The sequence below is a fragment of the Macaca nemestrina genome, chromosome 14 (assembly GCF_043159975.1).
Source record: "Macaca nemestrina isolate mMacNem1 chromosome 14, mMacNem.hap1, whole genome shotgun sequence".
Classification (NCBI taxonomy): domain Eukaryota; kingdom Metazoa; phylum Chordata; class Mammalia; order Primates; family Cercopithecidae; genus Macaca; species Macaca nemestrina.
In genome coordinates this window covers 117,912,699-117,933,259 of record NC_092138.1, presented here as the reverse complement: position 1 = coordinate 117,933,259, position 20,561 = coordinate 117,912,699, and the positions used below count along the sequence as shown (strand labels likewise).

The window sequence follows — 20,561 nt, the reverse complement described above, 5'->3', positions numbered from 1 at the left end:
CCTTAGAGGGGAGTGCCTGGAGTACCAGGCAGCCTGGAACTCTGTGGGGTATGCACGAGATACGGTACTTCTTCCCAGCCTTGCCTTAGTAGGCTCAGGCAGCCATAACAAGGTGCCACTGGCCAGGTGAGGTGGCTCGCACCTGTAATCCCAGCACTTTGGGAGGCTGAGGCGGGTGGGTCACCTGAGGTCAGGAGTTTGAGACTGGTCAACATGGTGAAACCCCGCTTCTACTAAAAATACAAAAATTAGCCCAGTGTGGTGGCAGGTGCCTGTAATCCCAGCTACTTGGGAACCCAGGAGGTGGAGGTTGCAGTTAAGCTGAGATCACGCCACTGCACTCCAGTCTGCATGAGAGAGTAAGACTCCATCTCAAAACAAAACAAAACAACAACAACAACAAAAAAACAAGGCTCCACTGACTAGGGGGTGTGAACAGCAGCCTGGAGGCTGGGGGCTGAGATCACGGGTCAGCAGGGCTGGTGTCTCCTTAGGCCCCTCTCCTTGGCTTGCAGATGCTGTCTTCTCTGTGTCCACACGTGGCTGTCCCTCTTGTGTGTCTATGTACTAATTTCCTCTTCTTATGAGGACACAAGTCCTGTTGGATTAGGGCCCACCCCAATGACCTCATTTGACCTTCATGACCTCTGGAAAGCCCCTGTCTCAAACACAGACATGCAGAGGTACTGGGGGTCAGGGCCTCAAAACAGGAATGTGAGGGGACCCAAGCCAGCCCGACAATGGCCTTCGCCCATGTGCTGTCATATAGATCCCTTCCCTTTCTGGTCAGTTTTTGGAAAGCCAGTCCAGGCAAACTCCAGGTTCTGCCTCCTCTCCCTCCCACCCAGGCCTTACCCTCAGGGTGCTGGGATGTCCTGCTAAGGGTGTGGTTCGCTCATCTCCCCCTTGTTCTTGGGGGCCAGGCTTGGAATCTAGCTGAGGCAGAGCCTACCTGCTGTCCTTCTTCCTCAGATGTAAAACACCTGAATTTTAGTGGGTGCATGGCTGCCCAGAGCACTCTGCCTTCCTGAGCATCCTGGCACTGGATGCACCTGATGACTTTGTTCAGGTCAACAGAGCGAGAGCAGCAGTGGCAGGCGAGCTGCCCTCTCTCTTCCCTCTTAAATGAGATAAAGACACAATGGTCGGAACTGGTGCAGCCACCTGGGGCCGTGAGGCAGATTTGGGAACAGAGGCCACTACAGCAGGGAACAGACTGAAACGAGCCTGGTCCCTGATTCCCTGTCAACCCTGGACCACTCACTTGTACTTTTACGTGAAAGAAAAATAAAGCTCGGCCAGGCGCGGTGCACGGTGGCTCACGCCTGTAATCCCAGCACTTTGGGAGGCTGAGGCGGGCGGATCACCTGAGGTTGGGAGTTCGAGACCAGCCTGACCAACATGGATAAAAATACAAAATAAAAATACAAAATTAGCTGGGCATGGCGGCGCATACCTGTAATCCCAGCTACTGGGGAGGCTGAGACAGGAGAATCGCTTGAACCTGGGAGGCGGAGGTTATGGTGAACCGAGATTGCACCATTGCACTCCAGCCTGGGCAACAAGAACAAAACTCCGTCTCAAAAATAAATAAATAAATAAATACAAATTAGCCAGGCGTGGTGGTGGGCGCCTGTAATTGCAGCTACCTGGGAGGCTGAGGCAGGAGAATGGCTTGAACCGGCGAGGTGGAAGTTGCAGTGAGCTGAGATTGCACCATTGCGTTCCAGCCTGGGTGACAGAGTGAGACTCTGTCTCAACACAAAAAACAGAAAAATAAAGCTCCATCTTGCTGAAGCCACTGTCACCTTGAGCTTCCTGTCACTTTGAAGGCCACGTAGGTACTCAATAAACTTCCTTTCCAGTGCCTGGCAAGGTGAGGCGTGGGGGCTGAGCTGGGTCTGGGGCAGCAGGGACCATGCTGTGGGCCTTCAGTGCTTCGGGGAAGCCAGCTGTAACCCTGATGGACTTGTGGAGGTTCTGTCTGGTCTCCACCTCTTCTTCCTCTTGGGGCTCCGGGCTGTGGGCAGACTTGCCTACCCAGAAGCTTTCTTCCTGCACAGACACAGCTACAACAGGCTAGCTCTGCCTCTGGGGAGTGACTTCGGCTAACAGACGAGTGGGGAATGACAGGCAGGTGGGCGTGACCCACAAGCTCCCCCTCTCCCAGCAGCCAGGCTCTGGCCAGCCTAGCCCCCTTTTGCTCTGCCTCTACATGCCAAGTGCTGCAGAGGTAGACCCCCATACAGAGAGGCTGTGGTGGTGTCACGCAGCCTACAGAGCTGGTGCGAACATCTAATTCTGGGGTTCGGCGTTGGGAACTTCCTTGTACATCCTCAGTATGTAACTTGCATGTGATCCTCATATATCAACTGTAGGGTAATAAAGGTGTCATGTGACCTGTCATCATCTTACCCTTTTGGTTTGTTTTTCACCTGCTCAGGTAGAAACTTGGGTGGAGAGAAGGATAAGCCATTTATTAACCCCACACCCCGAGCACCAGCTAGCACAAGTCCTAGCACCTTGGACTTGTCGGAGGTGCAGGGGCTAGAAAGGGAATGACAGAGTGCACAAGCCCCTTCTACCCCGTGCCCCCTAGGTGGTGGCCCCCAGACACACCCTCTCTGCTGGCAGTGCAGACCATCCGTCCCGATACCCTAGAGGAGAACCACCAGCTAGAGGAGAGCCCCTTCTGCTCCAACTTTCTGGGCAGGTCCCAGGCTGGGGCAGCGGCCGTCTGCAGAGGTTTATCAGGCCTGGCCATGCATGCGGATAGAGGATATGACCGGGGTACCCTAGGGTGTGGGGAGGGTCAGCCTGGGGTCGGGGGGCATGAAGGCTGTGTTCCAGACTCCTACTGCCCCCAATCCTCTGTGCCCCGGCCGGAACTCTCCTGGCTTCGCCGATCTGTAAGAGGCAGAGAGAGACAAGCTTGAACCATATCCGTCGTGGCGTGGCGTCACTGTGCCCATTTTCTCATGGCAGAAACTGGGTTCTGTAACAAGGACAACAGTCAGTGGGGGCCAGGCCTGGGTCCAATGCAGGGTTTCTCAATCCAGCCTCACTCCTCTTGGGTGCCCACGTGGCTGCGGTGGCCTTGCCACACCCCTCACTCCACGCCCTTCCTCTCCATCTCAGGGGCACTCCAGCCCCTCTTGATTCTTTCTCCTGCAAAGGGAGATCTCCAAGATCTGTCTACTGGGCCCACCCCCAGCTCCAACCCATCTGGGAGTCACATGCTGAGGAGACCGGACCAGAGGGAGGGACCCTGTCTAGCCTATCACGTGGGGCACCCAGGCTTGGCTGCCCAAAACACTGGGCGCTGGAGCTGTGGTGTTCACTTCTCGCTAACCCCCAGGCTCTCTCACCTGTGCTCATGTCTTTGGGGAGCTGCCCGGTCTCCAGGAAGAGCCACAGGTTGCTGCATTTCTTCGACTCCACTCTCGTCACCCCATAGCTGGCCACAGAGCCTGCAACTGTGGAGCAGGACATGGAAGGGGGCTGGGGCCTCTGTGCTTCTCAGGATAAGAGAAGTGGGCACAGGCTACTTCCTGACAGACGGGGTGGGTGGGCTCAGGTGGGGCTCCAGCGGAGACCTGGGGGTCCATGTCAGAGTCAGGAACGCAGAACAACAGCCCCAACGCTAGCAGAAACCCAGGGCTCAAAGAGACCAGGCAGGGGCCCTGGAGTACCCACCCACGGCCACTAGTAGGCTCCACTGCAAAGGGTATGGAAACTTCCTCTGAATGAACATCTGCAAGCCAAAGGCCACGCCGGTGCCTGCAAAAAGCCGAGGTCCCCATCAGCCTGTACCCGGGGCTGGCCCGGACCCACCTGGCCAGGCCCCCAGCACCTGCGGGCAGGTGACTTGGCGCCTCCTGCTGGGGAGCCAGGGCGGGGCAGGAGGGTGCGTTCTCTCCCAGCCGCAGGGCACCTGGACGCAGCCTACCTGTGACGAAGGTGAAAACGCCCTTCATGAAGGCGTGTGACTGGCATGCAGCATACTCCCCGAGTCCCTGGGGTGGCAGAGCGGGGGCTGAAGGCTCGGTCCCCTGCCCTCTTCCTTCACCGCCTCTCCTGTCCCTCCTCTGGGCACACCCTGGTTGTGGAGGAGTGAGACCCTGGGCGCTTGGACATGTCCCACCTCCCCTATGCCCACCCGGACGCCCTGAGCCCCCTAGCAAGAGAGTGCCCCCAGCCTCCGCCACTCTTCCCCGACGAGGGCACCCCCACGCCCCAGCCCCTCTGCCTCGCTGAGGTCAGCTTCTGGGATCTGAGGCCCGCGTCCCAGACCGGCCTTCTCACCGGGTGCCTGGCAGCCACGGCGTCGTCCACCCGGGACAGGCCCAAGTTCACCATACTTGGCAGGGCTCGGGGAGCGGGCCTGCGCAGAGGCAGGCGGAGGAGCGGGGCGGGGACCCTGGGGGTGTGGCCTAGAGGACAGGCCTGCGCAGTTGCGGTCGGGGGGCGGGGCCAGGATCTGGGGGCGTGGAACAGGCGGAGGGGGCGGGGCCTAGGAGACGGGCCTGCGCTGCCGCAGGCGGAGGGGGCGGGACCTGGGAGACGCGGCCTGGGGGCGGGGCCTGAGAGATAAAACTTGGGAGCCGGCTTGCGCAGGCGGAGGTGTCGGGTTCTAAGAGGCGGGGCCTGCGGGGGTGCAGGCGGAGGGGCCAGGGCCTTGGATTGGGGGCGGAGCATGGGTCGAACCTGCTGGAGCGCAGGGGAGAGGGGTGGGGACTGGGGCCTGGCCACGCCTCTAGAAGCTTGGGCCCTGTGACCTCCGGCGACGACTGGGCGGGGCGAAGGCGGGCGCCGGGCGGGGCGTGGCTGAGAGCGCGCTCTCCTTCCCCCGGCCTGGCGTCGTTCCCACACTCGCAGAGGGCTAATGATTGTCGGTGTTATTTTGCTTAAGGACTAGAATCGGGTATTGAATCTCTCATAAGCGACCATAAGGAGTGGGGATGTATAAAATTACTGTTGCTGGGCGCGGTGGCTCACGCCTGTAATCTCAGCACTTTGGGAGGCCAAGGCGGGCGGATCACGAGGTCAGGAGATCGAGACCATCCTGGCTAACACGATGAAACCCCGTCTCTACTAAAAATGCAAAAAATTAGCTGGGCCTGGCCGCGGGCGCCTGTGGTCCCCGCTACTTGGGAGGCTGAGGCAGGAGAATGGCGTGAACCCAGGAGGCGGAGCTTGCAGTGAGCCGATATCGCGCCACTGTACTCCAGCCTGGGCGACTGAGCGAGACTCCGTCTCAAAAAAAATAAAATAAAATAAAATTACTGCTTAGCAAAGTGGTTCTGTAACCAGCAGCTTAGCAACTGAGCCTCAAACTCCTTCTTTTTTTTTTTTTTTTGCATGACAGTCTTTACTTTTAAATAATTATCCATACACCAAGTAATAACATGTACAGATCTTGAATTCTATCATCTAGTAATTTTGATTAGGAGAAACTAAAATCAGCCCAAACAATTCCACTAGTATTCACTGGTGTAACCATTAGCAAGAACGGAAGACTTCAAGGCAGGCTGCTGCTTCACACAGGTTACGAATAACTATTTACTACTTTTTCATCGATAAAGCCCCTGACCTTCAAGAAAGTGTTAGGGAAAAAAATTATTTAACCCCTTCCTTTCTTCAAAGAATTACATTTTTTTAAAAACTAGATTAAAGAAAGAAAAAGTCATCACCAATATACATGTTGCTTGAGTCAAAACGCATAGGAAAAAAGACAACATATAACCATTAAATTCCTAAGAAATATGAGGTAAAAAGATGAAATCTTGGCCAGGCGCGGTGGCTCATGCCTGTAATCCCAGCACTTTGGGAGGCCGAGGCGGGTGGGTCACAAGATCGGGAGTTCAAGACCAGCCTGGCCAAGATGGTGAAACCCCGTCTCTACTAAAAATACAAAAATTAGCTGGACGTGGTGGCAGGCGCCTGTAATCCCAGCTACTCGGGAAGCTGAGACAGGAGAATCACTTGAACCTGGGAGGCAGAGGTTGCGGGGAGCCAAGATCGCGCCACTGCACTCCAGCCTGGGCGACAGAGTGAGACTCTGTCTCCAAAAAAAAAAAAAAAAAAAAAAGCTGAAATCTTTAGATAATTTCTAAGTCTGTACAAAAAAGCTAGATTTGCTACTCTCCAGAAAGTGGAAGGGCCTACTCTATAATATATGGAAATAATTTAATGCCATTTATGGGGAAAAGAAAGAGAGATCAGACTGTTACTGTATCTATGTAGAAAAAGGAAGACATAGGAAACTCCATTTTGATCTGAACTAAGAAAAATTCTTCTGCTTGAAAATGCTGTTAATCTGTAACCTTAGCCCCAACCCTGTGCTCACAGAAACATGTGCTGTACTGACTCAAGGTATGAGGGATTTAGGGCTGTGCAGGGTGTGCTTTGTTAAAAATGTGTTTGCAGGCAGTATGCTTGGTAAAAGTCATCGCCATTCTCCATTCTCAATTACCCAGGGACACAACGCACTGTGGAAAGCCACAGGGAAGCCCGGGTATTGTCCAGGTTTCCCCCCACTGAGACAGCCTGAGATATGGCCTCGTGGGTGTGGGGAAAATAAAGAGAGATCAGACTGTTACTGTGTCTATGTAGAAAGAGGTAGACATAAGAGACTCCATTTTGTTCTGTATTAAGGAAAATTCTTCTGCCTTGAGTTGCTGTTAATCTGTAACCCTAGCCCCAACCCTGTGCTGGCAGAGACACGTGCTGTGTTGACTCAAGGTTTAATGGATTTAGGGCTATGCAGGATGTGCTTTGTTAAACAAGTGCTTGAAGGCAGTATGCTTGTTAAAAGTCATCACCACTCTCTAATCTCAAGTACCAAGGGACACAATATACTGTGGAAGGCCGAAGGCCGCAGGGACCTCTGCCTAGGAAAGCCAGGTATTGTCCAAGGTTTCTCCCCATGTGATAGTCTGAGATACGGCCTCATGGGAAGGGAAAGACCTGACTGTCCCCCAGCCCGACACACCGACACCGACGACACCGTAAAGGGTCTGTGCTGCGGAGGATTAGTGAAAGAGGAAGGCCTCTTTGCAGTTGAGATAAGAGGAAGGCATCTGTCTCCCGCTCATCCCTGGGAATGGAATGCCTTGGTGTAAAGCCCAACCGTACATTCTATTTACTGAGATAGGAGAAAATCACCCATGGCTGGAAGTGAGACATGCTGGCGACAATACGGCTCTGCCACTCTTTACTGCACTGAGGTGTTTGTGTAAAGTCAAACCTAAATCTGGCCTACGTGCACATCCAGGCACAGTACCTTTCCTTAAACTTATTTATGACACAGATTCCTTTGCTCACATGTTTTCCTGCTGACCCTCTCCCCACCATTACCCTGTGGTCCTGCCACATCCCCCTCACTGAGATAGTAGAGATAGTGATCAATAAATACGGACGAACTCAGAGACCAGTGCCGGTGCAGGCCCTCACTTGCTGAGCCCCGGTCCCCTGGGCCCACTTTTCTTCCTGTATACTTTGTCTCTGTGTCCTATTTCCTTTTCCCAGTCTCTCGTCTCCATCTTGTGAGAAATACCCACAGGTGTAGAGGGGCAGATCCCCTTCATCTGGCACCCATCGTGGGTTCCCTTCTCTAAGGTGAAGATATGCTACAGTGTGATCATTGAGGACAAATCAACGAGAGGTTCCCGAGGACGTCCATGGTCAACCTTGCGGTAAGCTTGTGTGCTCGGAGAACCCAGGTTAACAATGGGACAAACTGACGGTAAATATGCCTCTTATCTCAGCTTCATTAAAATTATCTTAATGAGAGGGGGAGTTAGAGCCTCTACAGAAAATCTGATTACCCTATTTCAAACAATAGAACAATTCTGCCCATGGTTTCCGGAACAAGGAACTTTAGATTTAAAAGATTGGGAAAAAAATTGGCAAAGAATTAAAACAAGCACATAGGGAAGGTAAAATCCATCCCACTTACAGTAGGGAATGATTGGGCCATTATTAAAGCAGCTTTAGAACCGTTTCAAACAGGAGAAGATAGCATTTCAGTTTCTGATGCCCCTGAAAGCTGTGTAATAGATTGTGAAGGAGAGGCAGGGACAGAATTCGAGAACGGAACGGAAAGTTCACATTGTAAATATGTAGCAGAGTCTGTAATGGCTCGGTCAACGCGAAATGTTGGCTACACTCAATTACCGGAGGTAATATATTCTGAACCATTAAAATTGGGGAGAAAAGGTCCGGAAGTATTGGGGCCATCAGAGTGTAAACCACGATGGCCAACTCCTCCTCCTGCGGTTTCAGATGCCAGTAACATTAGAACCTCAAATGCGGGTTAGACAAGTACAAACCCCAGGAGAATATCAAATAGAAAAGGATAGAGTCTATCCCGGCAATGCCAATCCAGACACAGGATCCAGAATATCAGCCAGTAGAAAATAAGACCCAACCGCCGGTAGCCTATCAATACTGGCCGCCAGCCGAATTCGGTACCGGCCGCCCCCAGAAAATCAATACGGACAGTCAGGAAAGTTTCCAGCACCCCAGGGCAGGGCGCTACAGCCGCAGCCGCCCACTGCGAGACTTAATCCTACAACACCACCTAGTGGACAGGGTGGTGCATTACATAAAATTATTGAAAAGACAAGAAAACAAGGAGATATTGAGGCGTGGCAGTTCCTGGTAATATTAGTCCTTACCGCCTGGAAAAGGGGCCCAGGAGGGAGCACCTCCCCGAGGTGATGCCAGATATGAGTCTTTTTCTGTGAAAATGCTAAAAGACATGAAAGAGGGCGTAAAACAGTATGGACCCAACTCCCGTTACATGAGAACATTGTTGGATTCCATTGCTCATGGAAATAGACTTATTCCTTATGATTGGGAAATTTTGGCCAAATCATCACTCTCACCTTCTCAATTTTTATAATTTAAGACCTGGTGGGTTGATGGGGCACAAGAACAGGTCCAAAAAAATAGGGCTGCCAATCCTCCAGTTAACATAGAGGCAGATCAACTCTTAGGAACAGGTCAAAACTGGAGCACTATTAATCAACAAGCAGTAATGCAAAATGAGGCCATTGAGCAAGTTAGAGCTATCTGCCTTAGGGCCTGGGAAAAAATCCAAGATCCAGGAACAGCCTGCCCCTCGTTCAATACAGTAAGACAAGGCTCTAGAGAGCCCTACCCTGATTTTGTGGCAAGACTCCAAGATGTTGCTCAAAAGTCAATTGCCAATGAGAATGCCTGTAAGGTCATAGTGGAGTTGATGGCGTACGAAAACGCCAATCCTGATTGTCAATCAGCCATTAAGCCATTGAAAGGGAAGGTCCCGGCAGGGCCAGATGCAATCTCAGAGTACGTCAAAGCCTGTGATGGAACCGGAGGGGCTATACATAAAGCTATGCTTATGGCTCAAGCAATAACTGGGGTCACTTTAGGAGGACAAGTTAGAACATCTGGGGGAAAATGTTATAATTGTGGTCAAATTGGTCATTTAAAAAAGAATTGCCCAGTCTCAAATAAACAAAATATAACAAATCAAACTACAACCGCAAAAACTAAAGAGCCACCTGGCCTGTGTCCAAGATGTGGAAAAGGAAAACATTGGGCTAATCAGTGTCATTCTAAATTTGACAAACATGGGTAACCGTTGTTGGGAAACGGGAAGAGGGGCCAGCCTTAGACCCTGCAACAAACTGGGGCATTCCCGATTCAGGCTTTTGTTCCTCAGGGTTTTCAGGGACAACAACCTCCACTGTCACAAGTGCCTCAGGGAATGTGCCAGTTACCACAATATAACAATTGTCCCCACCACAAGCGGCAGTGCAGCAGTAGATTTATATGCTATGCAGGCAGTGTCTCTGCTTCCAGGGGAGTCCCCACAAAAAATCCTCACAGGGGTATATGGCCCATTGCCCGAGGGGACTGCAGGACTCATCTTAGGAAGATCAAGTCTAAATCTAAAGGGAGTTCAAATTCATACTGGTCTGGTTGATTCAGGCTACAAAGGCAAACTTCAGTTGGTTATTAGCTCCTCAATTCCTTGGAGTGCCAGTCCAGGAGACACGATTGCTCAATTTTTACTCCTGCCTTATATTAAGGTTGGAAACAGTGAAATAAAAAGAACAGGAGAGTTTGGAAGCACTGATCCGGCGGGAAAAGCTGCATATTGGGCAAGTCAGGTCTCAGACAGCAGACCTGTGTGTAAGGCCATTATTCAAGGAAAACAGCTTGAAGGGTTACTAGAGACTGGGGTGTGGGTAGAAAACCACCCAGGTACCGAGGCAAGAAACTGAAGGCACAAGCTGTTCCAATATGATAAAGAAAATAGGATAAGAGAAAGTTATATTAGAAATAGGATATAGAGGCTGGGTGCGGTGGCTCAAGCCTGTAATCCCAGCACTTTGGGAGGCCGAGACGGGCGGATCATGAGGTCAGGAGATCAACACCATCCTGGCTAACACAGTGAAACCCCGTCTCTACTAAAAAATACAAAAAAACTAGCCGGGCAAGGTGGCGGCGCCTGTAGTCCCAGCTACTCGGGAGGCTGAGGCAGGAGAATGGCGTGAACCCGGGAGGCGGAGCTTGCAGTGAGCTGAGATCCGGCCACTGCACACCAGCCTGGGTGACAGAGCGAGACTCCGTCTCAAAAAAAGAAAAAGAAATAGGATATAGAGATGATTATATATGGTTGTTATCAATCATTCGTTTTTAGTATTATTTTTTTTATTATTATTATAACCAACGAAAAACCAGGCCATACAGAGTTAGGAGCTGAAGGGACATTGTGAGAAGTGACCAGAAGACAAGAGTGTGAGCCTCTGTCACGTCCAGACAGGGCCACTTGAGGGCTCCTTGGTCTAGCGGTAGCACCAGTGCCTGGGAAGGCACCTGTTACTTAGCAGACCTTGGTTTAGCCAGTGCCTGGGAAAGCACCGTTACTTAGCAGACCAGTAAAGGGAGTCTCCCTTTCCTCGGGGGAGTTAGGGAACTCTCTGCTCCACCAGCTCTTGTGGGCGGCCTGACATTAGCCAGGCCTGCCCGCAGTCATCTGGAGGCTTCAATGTCTCCCCGTGGTGCTGTGCTTCAGTGGTCACGCTTCTTGTCCACTTTCATGTTCCGCCTGTACACCTGGCTCCCCCTTTTAAGTTCTTAGAAGACAGCAGTAGCAGAATTAGCAAAAGTATTACAGTCTTTGATCTCTCTGATAAGTTCGTGGAAGATAGGCTGACATATGCTGCCCTCGCTCTCTGCTGTGGCTACCACAAAGGGAAAGGCCCCCTGTCACGTGGACACGTGACTTGATTGACCTCATCAATCATTTGAGATGACTCACATTCCTTACCCTGCCCCCTTGCCTTGTATACAATAAATAGCAGTGTGTCCAGGCATTCGAGGCTGCTGTCCAGGCGTTCAAGGCTGCTACCGGACTCCAACGTAGCCTCCTGGGCCCAGCTGTCTTTCATACTCTCTCTTAGTCTCGTGTCTTTCTTTCTGCAATCTCTTTTTTTTTTTTTTTGAGATGGAGTCTCGCTCTGTTGCCCAGGCTGGAGTGCAGTGGCGCGATCTTGGCTCACTGCAAGCTCCGCCTGCCGGGTTCATGCCATTCTCCTGCCTCAGCCTCCTGAGTAGCTGGGACTACAGGCGCCCACCACCTCGCCCGGCTAATTTTTTTTGTATTTTTAGTAGAGACGGGGTTTCACCATGGTCTCGATCTCCTGACCTTGTGATCCGCCCGCCTCGGCCTCCCAAAGTGCTGGGATTACAGGCGTGAGCCACCGCGCCCGGCCTCTTTCTACAATCTCTTGTCTCTGCACACAAAGAGAAAACCCACAGGCTCTGCAGGGCTGGACCCTACACTGGGGCGACGTCTCTATCAATGCTTTGGATCAGTGGCCAAGAAACTGACCAAAACAACAGACGGCTGCAAGTTTGGTGGGTGTAGGCACTGCCTCAGAGGTGTATCAAAGTACTATGATTTTACATTGTTTAGGGCCAGATAATCAAAAAAGTACTGTTCAGCCAATGACTACTCCAATTCCTGTTAATCTGTGGGGTCGAGATTTATTACAACAAAGGGGTGTGGAAATCACTATGCCCGCTCCATTATACAGCCTCATGAGTCAAAAAATCATGACTAAAATGGGATATGTACCGGAAAAAGGACTAGGAAAGAGTGAAAATGGCATTAAAGTCCCAACTGAGGCTGAGGGAGATCAAGGAAAAAAAGGGAATAGGGTATCCTTTTTAGGGGCAGCCACTGTAGAGCCTCCAAAACCCATTGCATTAACTTGGAAAACAGAAAAACCTGTATGGATAAATCAGTGGCCGCTACCAAAACAAAAACTGGAGGCTTTACATTTATTAGCAAAGGAACAATTAGAAAAGGGACATACTGAGCCTTCATTTTCGCCTTGGAATCCTCCTGTGTTTGTAATTCAGAAAAAATCCAGCAGATGGCCCATGCTAACTGAATGAAGAGTTGTTAATACCGTAATTCAACCCACGGGGGTCTCCAACCCGGGTTGCCCTGTAGGGCCATGATCCCCAAAGATTGGCCTTTAATTATAATTGATCTGGGGCCGGGAGCGGTGGCTCAAGCCTGTAATCCCAGCACTTTGGGAGGCCCAGACGGGTGGATCGCGAGGTCAGGAGATCGAGACCATCCTGGCTAACACGGTGAAACCCTGTCTCTACTAAAAAATACAAAAAAAAAAAAAAAACTAGCCAGGCGAGGTGGCGGGCGCCTGTAGTCCCAGTTACTCAGGAGGCTGAGGCAGGAGAATGGCGTAAACCCGGGAGGCGGAGCTTGCAGTGAGCTGAGATCCGGCCACTGCACTCCAGCCCGGGGGACAGAGCGAGACTCTGTCTCAAAAAAAAATTGTGATTGATCGGAAGGACTGGTTTTTTTTTTTTTTTTTTTTTTTTTTTTTTTTTTTTTTTTTACCATTCTTCTGGTGAAGCAGGATTTTGAAAAATGTGCTTATACTATACCAGCCATAAATAATAAGAAACCAGCTACCAGGTATGTTAAACAGCCCAGCTATTTGTCAGACTTTCATAGTTCAAGCTCGTCATCCAGTTAGAGACAAGTTTTCAGACTGTTATATCATTCATTATGTAGATGATTGTTTTTTTTTTTTTTTTTTTTTTTTGAGACGGAGTCTCGCTCTGTCGCCCAGGCTGGAGTGCAGTGGCTGGATCTCAGCTCACTGCAAGCTCCGGCTCCCGGGTTCACGCCATTCTCCTGCCTCAGCCTCCCGAGTAGCTGGGACTACAGGCGCCCGCCACCTCGCCTGGCTAATTTTTTTGTATTTTAGTAGAGACAAGGTTTCACCGTGTTAGCCAGGATGGTCTCGATCTCCTGACCTCGTGATCTGCCCGTCTCGGACTCCCAAAGTGCTGGGATTACAGGCTTGAGCCACCGTGCCCGGCATGTAGATGATATTCTATGTGCTACAGAAATGAGAGACAAATTGATTGACTGTTACACATTTCTGCAAACAGAGGTTGCCAACGCAGTACTGACAATAGCATCTAATAAGATTCAGACCTCTACTGCTTTTCATTATTTAGGAATACAAGTAGAAAGTAGAAAATTGGCCGGGCGTAGTGGCTCACACCTGTAATCCCAGCACTTTGGGAGGCCGAGGTGGGCGGATCATGAGGTCAAGAGATCAAAACCATCCTCGCTAACATGGTGAAACCCCGTCTCTACTAAAAATACAAAAAATTAGCCGGGAGTGGTGGCGGGTACCTGTATTCCCAGCTATTCGGGAGGCTGAGGCAGGAGAATGGCGTGAACCCGGGAGGCGGAGCTTGCAGTGAGCCGAGATAGCACCACTGCACTCCAGTCTGGGCAACAGAGCGAGACTCTGCCTCAAAAAAAAAAGAAAAAAGAAAAAAGAAAAATTAAACCACAAAAAATAGAAATAAGAAAAGACACATTAAAAACATTAAATGACTTTCAAAAATTGCTAGGAGATATTAATTAGATTCTGCCAACTCTAGGCATTCCTCCTTACACCATGTCAAATGTGTTCTGTATCTTAAGAGGGGACCCAGACTTAAATAGTAAAAGAATGTTAACCCCAGAGGCAGCAAAAGATATTGAATTAGTTGAAGAAAAAATTCGATCAGCACAAGTAAATAGAATAGATCCCTTGGCCCCACTCCAACTTTTGGTTTTTGCTGCTACACACTCTCCAACAGGCACCACTGTTCAAAATACTGATCTTGTGGAGTGGTCATTCCTTCGTTACAGTACAATTAAGACTTTTACATTGTACTTGGATCAAACGGCTACATTAATTGGTCGGGCAAGACTACGAATAATCTGTCTGGAAGTGACCCAGACAAAATCACTGTTCCTTTAAACAAGGAACAGGTTAGACAAGCCTTTATCAATTCTGGTGCATGGCAGACTGGTCTTGCTGATATTGTGGGAATTATTGACAATCATTACCCAAAAACAAAAATCTTCCAGTTTTTAAAACTACTTGGATTTTACCTAAAATTACCAGACATAAACCTTTAGAAAATGCTCTGACAGTGTTTACTGATGGTTCCAGCAATTGAAAAGTGACTTACACCAGGCCAAAAAATGAGCCACTGAAACTCAATATCACTCAGCTTAAAAAGCAGGATCGGTTGCCATCATTACAGTGTTACAAGATTTTAATCAGCCTATTAATATTGTATCAGATTCTGCATATGTAGTACAGGCTACAAGGGATATTGAGCCAGCCCTAATCAAATATAGCATAGATGGTCAGTTAAACCAGCTGTTCAGTTTATTACAACAAACAGTGAGAAAAAGAAATTTCCCATTTTATATTACTCATGTTTGAACACACACTAATTTACCAGGGCCTTTAACTAAAGCAAATGAACAAGCTGACTTACTGGTGTCATCTGCATTCATAAAAGCACAAGAACTTCATGCTTTGACCCTTGTAGATGTGACAGTATTTAAAAATAAATTTAAGGCCAGGCGCAGTGGCTCAAGCCTGTAATCCCAGCACTTTGGGAGGCCGAGACGGGCGGATCACGAGGTCAGGAAATCGAGACCATCCTGGCTAACATGGTGAAACCCCGTCTCTACTAAAAAATACAAAAAACTAGCCAGGTGAGGTGGCGGGCGCCTGTAGTCCCAGTTACTCGGGAGGCTGAGGCAGGAGAATGGCGTAAACCTGGGAGGCGGAGCTTGCAGTGAGCTGAGATCCGGCCACTGCACTCCAGCCTGGGCGACAGAGCGAGACTCCGTCTCAAAAAAAATTAAAAAATTAAAAAAATAAAAAATAATAATAAAAAAATAAATTTAATATCACATGGAAACAGGCAAAAAATATTGTACAATATTGCACCCAGTGTCAAGTCCTACACCTGCCCACTTAGGAGGCAGGAGTTAATCCCAGAAGTCTGTGTGCTAATGCATTATGGCAAACGGATGTCACACATGTACCTTCATTTGGAAAATTATCATGTGTCCATGTGACAGTAGATCCTTATTCACATTTCATGTGGGCAATCTGCCGGACAGGAGAAAGTACTTCCCATGTTAAAAGACATTTATTATCTTGTTTTGCTGTCATGGGAGTTCCAGAAAAAATCAAAACTGACAATGGGCCAGGATACTGTAGTAAAGCATTCCAAAAATTCTTAAATCAGTGGAAAATAGGCCAGGTGCGGTGGCTCAAGCCTGTAATCCCAGCACTTTGGGAGGCCGAGACGGGCGGCTCACGAGGTCAGGAGATCGAGACCATCCTGGTTAACACGGTAAAACCCCATCTCTACTACAAAAAGTACAAAAAAACTAGCCAGGCGAGGTGGCGGGCACCTGTAGTCCCAGCTACTCGGGAGGCTGAGGCAGGAGAATGGCATGAACCTGGGAGGTGGAGCTTGCAGTGAGCTGAGATCCGGCCACTGCACTCCAGCCTGGGCGACAGAGTGAGACTCCGTCTCAAAAAAAAAAAAAAAAAAAAATCAGTGGAAAATGACACATACAACAGGAATTCCCTATAATTCCCAACGACAGGCCATAGTTGAAAGAACTAATAGAACACTGAAAACTCAATTGGTTAAACAAAAAGAAGGGGGAGACAGTAAGGAGTATACCACTCCTCAGATGCAACTTAATCTAGCACTGTCTACTTTAAAATTTTCAAACATTTATAGAAATCATACTACTACCTCTGCAGAACAACATCTTACTGATAAAAAGAACAGCCCACACGAAGGAAAACTGATTTGGTGGAAAGACAACAAAAATAAAACATGGGAAATAGGGAAGGTGGTAACGTTGTGGAGAGGTTTTGCTTGTGTTTCATTCACCAGGAGAAATTCAGCTTCCTGTTTGGATACCCGCTAGACATTTAAAGTTCTACAATGAACCCATTGGAGATGCAAAGAAGAGCACCTCTGTGGAGACGGAGACACCGCAATCGAGCACCATCGGCTCCCCAGATGAACAGAATGGTGATATTAAAAGAATAAATTTTCAAAGCATCAAAAGCCCATTTAAATTTGGTACCAGGAACTGAGGCAATTGTGGGATTTGCTGATGACCTCGCAAGTCTTAACCCTGTCACTTGGGCTAAAACCCTCGGAAGTTCCACTACCGTAAATTTCATATTAATCCTTGTGTGCCTGTTCTCTCTGTTGTTAGTTTACAGGTGTACCCAGCAGCTCCGAAGAGACAGCGACCATCGAGAACAGACCCTGATCATGATGGCAGTTTTGTCAAAAAGAAAAGGGGGAAATGTGAGGGAGAGATCAGACTGTTAGGGTGTGAAATCAGACTGTTAGGGCGTCACATTTACATGAGTCAAAGCATGAAGTTCTTGTGCTTTTATGAATGCAGATGACACCAGTAAGTCAGCATGTTCACTTGCTTTAGTTAAAGGCCCTGGTAAATTAGTGTGTGTTCAAACATGAGTAATATAAAATGGGAAATTTCTTTTTCTCACTGTTTGTTGTAATAAATTGAAATGTGTGAGATCAGACTGTTAGGGTGTCCATGTAGAAAAAGGAAGACATAAGAAACTCCATTTTGATCTGTACTAAGAAAACTTCTGCTTGCAAATGCAGTTAATCTGTAACCTTAGCCCCAACCCTGTGCTAGCAGGAACCTGTGCTGTGTTGACTCAAGGTTTAATGGATTTAGGGCTGGGCAGGATGTGCTTTGTTAAATATGTGTCTGCAGGCAGTATGCTTGGTAAAAGTCATCGCCATTCTCCATTCTCAATTACCAGGGACAATGCACTGTGGAAAACCGCAGGGACCTCTGCCCAAGAAAGCCTGGGCATTGTCCAAGGTTTCCCCACACTGAGACAGCCTGAGATATGGCCTCGTGGGAAGGGAAAGACCTTACCATCTCCCAGCCCGACACCCGTAAAGGGTCTGTGTTGAGGAGGATTAGTGAAAGAGGAAGTCCTCTTTGCAGTTGAGATAAGAGGAAGGCATCTGTCTCCTGCTCCTCCCTGGGAATGGAATGTCTCGGTGTAAAACCCGACCGTACATTCTATTTACTGAGATAGGAGAAAACCGCCCATGGCTGGAGGTGAGACATGCTGTTGACGATACTGCTCTGCTACACTTTACTGCACTGAGATGTTTGTGTAAAGTTAAACATAAATCTGGCCTACGTGCACATCCAGGCACAGCACCTTTCCTTAAACTTATTTATGACACATTCCTTTGCTCACATGTTTTCCTGCTGACCCTCTCCCCACCATTACTCTGTAGTCCTGCCACATTACCCTCACCGAGATAATAGAGATAGTGATCAATAAACACGGAGGAACTCAGAGACCAGCGCTGGTGCAGGCCCTCACTTGCTGAGCGTTGGTCCCCTGGAGCCACTTTTCTTCCTCTATAGTTTTTCTCTGTGTCTTATTTCTTTTCTCAGTCTCTTGTCCCCACCTTGCGAGAAATACCCACAGGTGTGGAGGGGCAGGCCCCCTTCACCATTCCATAAGAATATAACAGCCGAGCGCAGTGGCTCAAGCCTGTAATCTCAGCACTTTGGGAGGCCGAGATGGGTGGATCACGAGGTCAGGAGATCGAGACCATCCTGGCTAACATGGTGAAACCCCGTCTCCACTAAAAAAAAAAATACAAAAAAACTAGCCAGGCGAGGTGGTGAGCACCTGTAGTCCCAGCTACTCAGGAGGCTGAGGCAGGAGAATGGCGTGAACCCGGGAGGCGGAGCTTGCAGTGAGCGGAGATCACGCCACTGCACTCCAGCCTGGGTGACAGAGCGAGACTCCGTCTCAAAAAAAAAAAAAAAAAAAAAAAAAGAATATAACAAGAGCTGTGCTAAAGATTCATAATCCATGAGGGCATCTAAAATGCCAACCCACAGGACAGGTGCTTCTTTCTTCTTGTATCCATTTATGTGGTCGTTTTCAAGGATTTCTGGCCAAATGTCACCGACAAAAGCCAGGAGGTTATCCCAGACTTCATCCCTGTTGTGAGGAATGTAGGTCTGGAGGATGGTCATCTTTTCCTGGGCCTCCTTCTCCACTTCGGTGCTACCAGTGCCCTGGATCCCAGTGCCGCAGCTTCCTTGGCCTTCAACTCTTTCTCCCTCTGCAGGTGGTGGTAGTGTTCAATTTCAGCCTGAGCTGCTTCTTTGGCCTGCATCAGCCTCCAGTTCTTTCTCTTTTTTTTTGAGACGGAGTCTCGCTCTGTGGCCCAGGCTGGAGTGTAGTGGTGGTGATCTCGATTTACTGCAACCTCTACCTCCCAGGTTCAAACACTTCTCTGCCTCAGCCTCCTGAGTAGCTGGGACTACAGGCATGTGCCACCATGTTGCGGGAAATCAGGGACCCCGAACACAGGGACTGACTAGAGCCACGGCAGAGGAAAATAAATTGTGAAGATTTCACAGACATTTATCAGTTCCCAAATAATACTTTTATAATTTCTTATGCCTGTCTTTACTTTAATCTCTTAATCCTGTTATATTTGTAAGCTGAGGATGTACATCACCTCAGGACCACTGTGATAATTGTGTTAACTGTATAAATTGATTGCAAAACATGTGTGTTTGAACAACATGAAATCAGTGCACCTTGAAAAAGAACAGAATAACGGCAATTTTTAGGGAACAAGGGAAGACAACCATAAGGTCTGACTGCCTGCGGGGTTGGGAAAAAGAGCCATATTTTTCTTCTTGCAGAGCCTATAAATGGATGTGGAAGTAGGAGAGCTATTGCTAAATTCTTTTCCTAGCAAAGAATATTAATATTAATACCCTAGGAAAGGAATGCATTCCTGTGGGGAGGTCTATAAACAGCCGCTCTGGGAGTGTCTATCTTATGCAGTTGAGATAAGGGCTGAGATACGCCCTGGTCTCCTGCCATACCCTCAGGCTTACTAGGGTTGGGAAACTCCACTCTGGTAAATTTGTGATCAGACCAGTTCTCTGCTCTCGAACCCTGTTTTCTGTTGTTTAAGATATTTATCAAGACAATACGTGCACCGCTGAACATAGACCCTCATCAGTGGTTCTGCTTTTGCCCTTTGACTTCTGATCTTTGTTGGACTCTTATCAGTAGTTCTGCTTTTGCCTTTTGTCCTGTTCCCTCAGAAGCACGTGATCTTTGTTAGACCCTTATTAGTAGTTCTGCTTTTTGCCCTTTGAAGCATGTGATTTTGGACCTACTTGCTGTTTGTACACCCCCTCCCCTCTTGAAACCCTTAATAAAAACTTGCTGGTTTTGAGGTTCAGGCAGGCATCAGGGTCCTACCAATATGTGATGTCACCCCTGGTGGCCCAGCAGTAAAAATTCCTCTCTTTTTACGGTCTCTCTTTGTTTCTCAGCCACCCAACACTTATGGAAAATAGAAAGAACCTATGTCGAAAAATTCAGGTGGCTTCCCCCAATACCACCACCCCTGGCTAATTTTTGTATTTTTAGTATTTTAGTAGAGACAGGGTTTCACTGTGTTAGCCAGGATGGTCTCAATCTTCTGACCTCATGATCCATCCACCTTGACCTCCACTTCTTTCTTTTGCAGGCATCAGACACCTTCTCAGCGTCCTGCTTCTCAGCCTGCAGCAGCTGCTGAATCCCCTGAGATGGACTGGCCATTGTGGCAGCAATTTTGAGACCAAGGCAAGTGGCCTAAAGCATCTTGAAGGCCCCTTGGGTCTTCAAACTGCATTTTAAACTGTTCTTTCTTCTTTATGTTTTCCTCTCCTGGCTCCAGGTCTCAAGATACAACTTTGAGACAAACTGCCTGTATGACACCTCTCATTTTGAAACACAGCCTCAGAGTCCTACCCCATTTCCTTCTTCATCCTATACTCCCAGGCCTTATGCACAATTATTTACCTGGACACGTGTTCAGCACACACTGTGCTGTCTTATCTGGCCATATATTTTCTTAGAGGCTTCAGGGGTCGGATTCTGACAGGGACCAGGCACCTCCGGAATTCTCTCTCCAACAAAAGATAACTTCAGGGGCGGAACCCACTGCCGGCTGCAGAGTGACTAAGAGATTGACTAGGACTAGTTTATAACCCGGCAGGATCCATGATGGCACCAGCCCCTTCACCAAATGGAACAACA

General features: G+C 48.8%; 1 protein-coding gene across 1 annotated transcript; it reads right to left on the bottom strand.

Moving 5' to 3' along the window:
* Nucleotides 1-2,456: 2,456 nt before the first annotated feature.
* On the bottom strand, nucleotides 2,457-4,441 carry LOC105471947 (transmembrane protein 141). Its single transcript, XM_011724805.3, has 5 exons — nucleotides 4,306-4,441; nucleotides 3,950-4,016; nucleotides 3,697-3,780; nucleotides 3,369-3,476; nucleotides 2,457-2,907 (listed from the first exon to the last, which is right to left on the bottom strand). The coding sequence occupies exons 1-5, from the start codon at nucleotides 4,357-4,359 to the stop codon at nucleotides 2,855-2,857; spliced, it is 366 nt and encodes a 121-aa protein (XP_011723107.1). The 5' UTR covers nucleotides 4,360-4,441; the 3' UTR covers nucleotides 2,457-2,854.
* Between the last annotated feature and the right edge of the window lie 16,120 nt (nucleotides 4,442-20,561).

What these genes read in the sequence shown, in the direction of transcription:
- LOC105471947 (XM_011724805.3), bottom strand. Translation starts at nt 4,359, where the DNA reads ATGGTGAACTTGGGCCTGTCCCGGGTGGACGACGCCGTGGCTGCCAGG. An exon ending in GAGCCTACTAGTGGCCGTGG is followed by an intron (nt 3,477 to 3,696) that starts GTGGGTACTCCA and finishes CCTGCTCCACAG; the next exon opens with TTGCAGGCTCTGTGGCCAGC. An exon ending in CCCCAAAGACATGAGCACAG is followed by an intron (nt 2,908 to 3,368) that starts GTGAGAGAGCCT and finishes TGCCTCTTACAG; the next exon opens with ATCGGCGAAGCCAGGAGAGT.